Source organism: Protomyctophum bolini (genome assembly GCF_963924005.1).
Source record: "Protomyctophum bolini genome assembly, chromosome: 5".
NCBI lineage: Eukaryota > Metazoa > Chordata > Actinopteri > Myctophiformes > Myctophidae > Protomyctophum > Protomyctophum bolini.
Genome location: NC_137866.1, coordinates 8,533,835 through 8,540,440, shown reverse-complemented (window position 1 = coordinate 8,540,440; position 6,606 = coordinate 8,533,835). Strand labels below are relative to the sequence as shown.

The 6,606-nt window shown below is 49.7% G+C and overlaps 1 protein-coding gene across 1 annotated transcript in view; it reads left to right on the top strand.

Moving 5' to 3' along the window:
- The window catches only part of rarga (retinoic acid receptor gamma a), a 61,477-nt gene that overhangs the window by 2,865 nt on the left and 52,006 nt on the right, over positions 1–6,606 (top strand). Inside the window, exon 2 of the mRNA XM_080763476.1 lies at positions 3,871–4,271. Coding sequence (XP_080619602.1) covers positions 4,103–4,271 — 169 coding nt within the window. The 5' untranslated portion in view covers positions 3,871–4,102. The remainder of the gene's footprint in view (positions 1–3,870; positions 4,272–6,606) is intronic.

The following is a 6,606-nucleotide window of genomic DNA, read 5'->3' as shown; positions in this document are numbered from 1 at the left end:
CGTCCGGCTGGCGGGCCTGGCCGGCCCGTTGCCTCCTGTGTGCCCCCCAGGCTCAGGGGAAGTGGGGAGGCCTTCCATGCCCATTTGGGCCTGGCTGAAGGGGGATGAGGTCACTCCAAATTCCCCTCATCCCCTTATAGCCCAGACGGGCTGGCGAAGCGAGCCTACCACAGGACCCGACATAAAAACTCAAATGGCTCTGTAAAAAGCTGCTTGGGCTGATGTGACTCATTAAAAAACTTTGGCGCCAACTCTTTTATTAATTCATTATTGTGTATGGGGGAGAGAGAGGAGGCGGAGGAATCCATTTATAGTGGGGCCCCCTTAAAAAAAGAAAGTACTCTAGTCTAGTTTTCTTTCTTTCTTTCTTTCTTTCTTTCTTTCTTTCTTTCTTTCTTTCTTCTGATGCACAGTAAAAAAAAACCTTAGTGTTAATTTAACTCTAGTTAAATTAACGCTGATATTTTCTTTAAACAATGTATGTGTCAGCAGCCGGGGGTTCTTATGAATGTTGGTGTGAGTAATGTTACTCAGGTAGGTTGGAGCTTGCAGGAACTGTCTAGTGGATGGATTGATGTGCTTTTGTTGCTATCTACTCCAGACATCCTCTGAATGGGAGTAAGCACACTGCATTACGCCTTCAACCCCAAGAACTAACTCTGTGTGTGTGTCTCTCTCTCTCTCTCTCTCTCTCTCTCTCTCTCTCTGTGTCTCTGTCTGTCTGACAGACATTCTGTTTCATTCTTCTGACCTCTCTTTCTGTCTTCTTCTCCACCCCCCCCCCCCCGTCCCCCGTCCCCCCGTCTCATTCTCCCAGCAGTCATAGACCAAGTGCACTAGCTTTATGGGGCCTGAGCCCGAGTTCACGAGGCAGCTACCCAATCGGGGCAAGCGCTGGCCAAGTACACTCGTAACACACACAGGCGTGCGCACACACACACACACACACACACACACACACACACACACACAGGCAGAATATTATGAGCCTGTGCGTGTTTTTCCAGTCTGGACCTCTCTCTCCCATTAGACCCATGTGAATGGACCTCTCTCTCCCATTAGACCCACTGTGAAATCTTTAGTGATGTTCTTGTGTATCGGGCCACAGTGGAACGGCTCCACCGGGGTCATGGTCCACGTTGAATAAGCAACCGAAACGGGGATATAGATTGGGGGTGGTGGTGGTGTGTGTGTGTGTGTGTGTGTGTGTGTGTGTGTGTGTGTGGGGGGGGTTATATGGACATGATTATAGGGGGGTTTTAGGGGCGACGGGGTGGGTTAGAAAAGGGAAGAACTGTTTGAAGGGGTTGTGCGGACGGAGGGGGGTTGGATGAGAAACAGACTGAGAGAGAGAGAGAGAGAGAGAGATGGCAGTGTGGCTGCCTGTGTTGGCAGGATGGGGGTGGGTGCCTATATGGAACAGTCCTTCCTGAAACGTGGCCACCCGAGCCCTGCCTGGGCCCTGGATGCACATGTGGAACAGTTTACTGTAATGGAACTCTAAATTAGTGGTGGTTTGAAGCTGCCTGCAGCAGTAGGGTGTAATTAACTGGCTCTGTTGAAAGAGAAAGAGCCAGAAAGAGAGGCAGGCAAGCAGGGAGGGGGGGGGGGGGAAGGCAAATGGGTGAGGGGTGTGTGTGTGTGTGTGTGTGTGTGTGTGTGTGTGTGTGTGCGTGGGGGGGGGGGGTCGCACATTTTCCTTTTCTTTTTTCTTTCTTTGCACGAGTGCATGAGTTCATGTGTGTGCATATGTGTGAGAATGTGTACGTGTTGTCTGGTTTTTTTGGGGGTGGCGCGGACTGTGCTGTACGTGTGCGTGCGCATGTGGTGGAAAGATCTTTCTATTTTTCCTGGGCATGGCGCCACCGCTTGGTGCCCTCCAGTGCCCAGAGCCTGTCACTGTGCTGCCGGCCGCGCCGTGTGCTTTCTGTCCAGTTCAGCATTTCACTCTCAGAATCCCTCTCCTCTCCTCTCCCCCCCCCACCACACCCCCACCCCCACCAACGTCTTTGTTTATACCAAATTCATTACCGAGATTTTTCCCTGTCTTTTCTCCCGGACTCACAAGCCACAGCAGTTCCAAATTCCTTGGCTCTGCTCTTTTTCAACGACCACATTTAAAAACCAAGCCGATCACACCACCCACTCATAAAATCACGCTACGGGAAGCAGCGAGAAGTGTGTGTGTGTGTGTGTGTGTGTGTGTGTGTGTGTGTGTGTGTGTGTGTGTGTGTGTGTGTGTGTGCATGTGTGCGTGTGTGCGTGTGTGTGTGTGTGTGTGCGAGCATGGGCTCCTTCTATTACGATAGTTGCGAGGGCCAAATGTCCCCACAACTATGGTTAAAAAAGGATTGGGGTGTTGGGCTTACAATGAGGAAAAGATTCAAGATGGCACTATAGGGTTCGGATTAAGCATTTGGATTGGCTGGGGATTTGGGTTATGCAGCCTGATCACAACACGTTGCAGTGCAACGCTTTGTGAGCTTGTAAATCGGATATCTCCGGTGAGCAACCAAGTCCAGCTCAGGCTTCGGGGCTATAGGGTTAAAAATGATGACGTCCTCACAAGTATAGTATGATACAAACATGTGTGCATGTGTGTGCATGGTTGGTGGGGGGGGATTCAATAGGAGTGCAGTAGACTTTGGTGAGATAGAGCGTGTCTTTTTTTCTGTACTCCGTTAACAAACAACAGTTGTGTGTGGTGCGCGCGGGGCATAACTGGAGCCTTGTCCACGAACCAACCCGGCTTGTCTGTACCTATGGCGGGGCGTCAAAGTGACGGGAGGGGGTGGCGGGTGTTTGGAGGAGGAGGAGGAGGGGGAGGAGGAGAAGGAGGAGGAGGAGGAGGAGGGGGAGGGGGAGGAGGAGGGGGAGGAGGAGAGGGAGCGGGGTTAGGGCCTAGATGACTCTGTGGGATGGGAGCCTGACCTCGCCAGAGAAGAGTTGGAAGTGACAGCAGCAGTTAGCAATCAGTGGATCTCATTCTGCCTGGCCCATGCCCCCTACCCCACCAGCCCCCCACTCTCTCTCTCTCTCTCTCTCTCTCTCTCCCCCCTTCTCATGCTCCGGACCCCGTGTCTGGGCCTCTGTTCCTGGGGAGCGAGGCAGAGAGGCAGGCTGCTGTGCTAGGCTGGCAGCAGGAACAGAGGAGCTCTTTATAGTAGAGTTCTGGTGATTTAAATCATATGGCATAGCCTGGAATCACTGCAGAAGTCTGGAAGCTTTTCAAAAACTGGAGGAACAAGAAGTCTCTCTCTCTCTCCCTCTCTCTCCCTCTTCCTCTCTCTCTCTCTGTCTCTCTCTCTCTCTCTCTCTCTCTCTCTCTCTGGCTCCCCCCCTCCCTCTCTATCCTGCTATAACTTTTTCCAAACTTGTCTGTTATTTTCTTTTCCCCTCGCCCCGTCACAGTTTTTCTGGCTACTCTTCTTAAGGCTCACTCTCGAATCCTTCTTCTCTGTCTCTATCTGTGTTGATCTTTTGTTGTTTCCTCCATTCTTTTTTCCTCCCTTCCTTCCTTCCTTCTTGTCGTCCTCGCGTCGTCCTCTCCAGTTTCTCTCATACCTGTTGTAGTTGTTGTTGTTGTTGTTGTTGTTGTTGTTGTGGTGAGGCGTATACACATCCTGCTCACATTATGGTCAGAGACAAAGTAGTTTCTGTCCCAGAACTTTGGAGGGATCAAATCTCAGAGTTGATGTGAGGTGAATCTCCTGTTTTTATTTTTTATTTTATACCGCACCAGAAACTGTCACGTTTGATTACAATAGGCATGCATTTACATGCCTTTTCGTGGTGGTGGTGGTGATTTGATTTGATGTGATTTCGCTTTGTAAATAACAGCATTCTCTTGTGTCTTCTGTGTCTTTCCAGAAAGGTGAGTTTGGATGATCGTGCTGCTGTTTGCGGAGTGCTATCGGAGGCCCTGTCACTCCTGATCCTGCAGTCCCTACGTCCTGAGGAGCCCTTTGGAGTGCTGCACGGAATTCCAAGGTTTCGGGGGAATTCCAGGTGTTGTGAGACCTGCCCCCCCCCCGCCTCCCCTCCTCCCTGCCCCCCCCATACCCAGCGACCTGCTGCGGACCACTGGGGTGCTTCCATCGCCATGGCTACCAACAGGGAGCGGCAGGTGGGCCACATGACCGGCTTTCCACCTGCTGTATACCCCTTCGCCTTCAACTCCATGCGAAGCCACTCCCCCTTCGACCTGCTGGCCAATAGCAGCCTGTTTGGGAGATTTGGCGCTGACCTGCCCAAAGAGATGGCGGCCCTCTGTAAGTAATTTTCCATCTCTGTGTATGTTTTCTTTTAAAATGTGTTGCTTTTGCACAAAATCGTGCACGCGTGTGTATCTGGGAATGTGTGTGACTTTTCATTTGGTCCCATTTCACGTTTCTCCCTTTGCAGTCGTAACTGTATATATGTGTCCATACCTTCCTTTTTTAGACAAATCACATTAAACAATTTGGCCATTCACAAATCCACTGGAAAGAGGAAATTGCGCACTCTAAATTCCACTTCATTATGTGTAATTTTGTGGAAATGGAAAACTTTAGGGTCTGTTTGTGATATAGCACAAGCTGTAGAAGGAGGGGGAGAAAAGCCAGAAGAGAGAGAGGGAAAAAAAGAAGGTTTAGTGCCATCAATATGATGATTACTTAGCTCTGGTGGTTTTCTTATAGATGCTTGTAGATAGTGTGGTTGAGACCACATACTCTGTCCGGTTTGGCTGTGTGTGTTACGACACACACAGACACACACATGCACGCACGCACGCACGAACGCACACACGCGCACACACACACACACACACACACACACACACACACACACACACACACACACACACACACACACACACACACACACACACTCACACACACACGCCTCACAGGGCTTTTGTGTAAAGCAGGCAACCCACAAGTCTGAAATTAGAGACAAAACAACATTCCTTCAACATGAGGTGACGAGCATCAACAAATATTTGACAGTGCAACAAATATTTGAAAATGAGCACTTTTACGGTAGGCACATCCCCTCCCCCCCCCCTTTTCTTCTCAGATGTTTTATTCAATAAAAACAAGGAACGACACAAACACACAGAGTACACACTACTACTACTGTAGGCATGTTGAGTTCCCCAGCCCGGACTCTATTATTACCACTATACTCCAGCATTGATTTGACTGCGGTTATGAATACAGCCACAGGGGGCACTGTTGTATTCTGAACGGCTGGGATGGAATGATGATGTATGGGGAGCACTAGTCGAACACAAAGAGAAGATTGTTTTTAATCCATAGCGTTTGTTTGTCATGGAAAAGCCGGCACGGTTTCAGACACTGCTGGCCACGCACTGCTCATTGTTGAGGACACCTGTTTGTTGCACAACACAGTTAGATAGACGGGCGGGCGGTTGTTTGTAACATTTACAACAATACAAATTGTGTTCTTTAATTTGAATCTGTACCAATTTTTTTTTTTTTTTTTTTTTTTTTCAAACCAACATCAGCATTCTAGATCAAAGTGCATCCTTGTGTTTTGGCATCTCTACACTGGCATCTGTGTGTGTGTGTGTGTGTGTGTGTGTGTGTGTGTGTGTGTGTGTGTGTGTGTGTGTGTGTGTGTGTGTGTGTGTGTGTGCGTGTGCGTGTGCGTGTGCGTGCGTGCGCGCGTGCGGCAGGACACACTCATTAAAATCCTCAGTGCTAATATATACATTTCTAACATTACATTTGCACACTCTCAGAGTTAAAATGAACACACGAGGAGTTTACTGTGTGGGCTAAAGGTATAAGCTGCTGTTATTTGAAATCTTATCTGGGTGCTGTGCGGCGGGGGTGGTGGTGGTGGTGGGGTTATAATGGGTGTGGGTGGCAACAGCTGAGTGCAGAGAGCATTCGAGCCCCCCCTGCATGTGTGTGTTCAGTCCTTCTCCCTCTTTCCCCACACAGCATGCCTGAGCACCTCTCCAGCCTTTCAGCTGTCAATCAGTACCTCCCTCCCCCCGCTGCTGCCCACCTAATCCTCAAGGTATTTTCACAGAGCGAGAGAGAGAGAGAGAGAGAGAGGGGGAGAGAGACAGGGAGAGACAGGGAGAGAGAGCGCGCAAGAGCGGGAGACAGAGAGAGACAGAGAGAGAGAGAGAGAGAGAGAGAGAGAGAGAGAGAGAGAGAGAGAGAGAGGAAGGACAGAGAGAGGAGAGCACCCGGGGGTAATGTCCTAGTGTGGTGGAATCCAAGAACACACCCTGCTAGGAAAACACACACACACACACACACACACGCACACACACGCACACACACGCACACACACGCACACACACACACACACACGCACACACACAGTCACACCAGAGGCACGCACACACATCCTCTTTCATCTAAAAATCAGAAACATACAACAGAGTCCAGACCCACCGAAAAATGAAATCCCCCTCCAGTGACAAATGGATTCTTCTTGGTTTTTTTGCACCCTGGCAGGGGTTTAAACAAAAACAAAAAAAAAACAAGTATCAAAGCACAATAACTAGTGAGCAAGCAACCACACGCATTAGTGCTTTATACATGAGCGCCTGTATTGACACATCAACACTGGCAGTCGTATCGC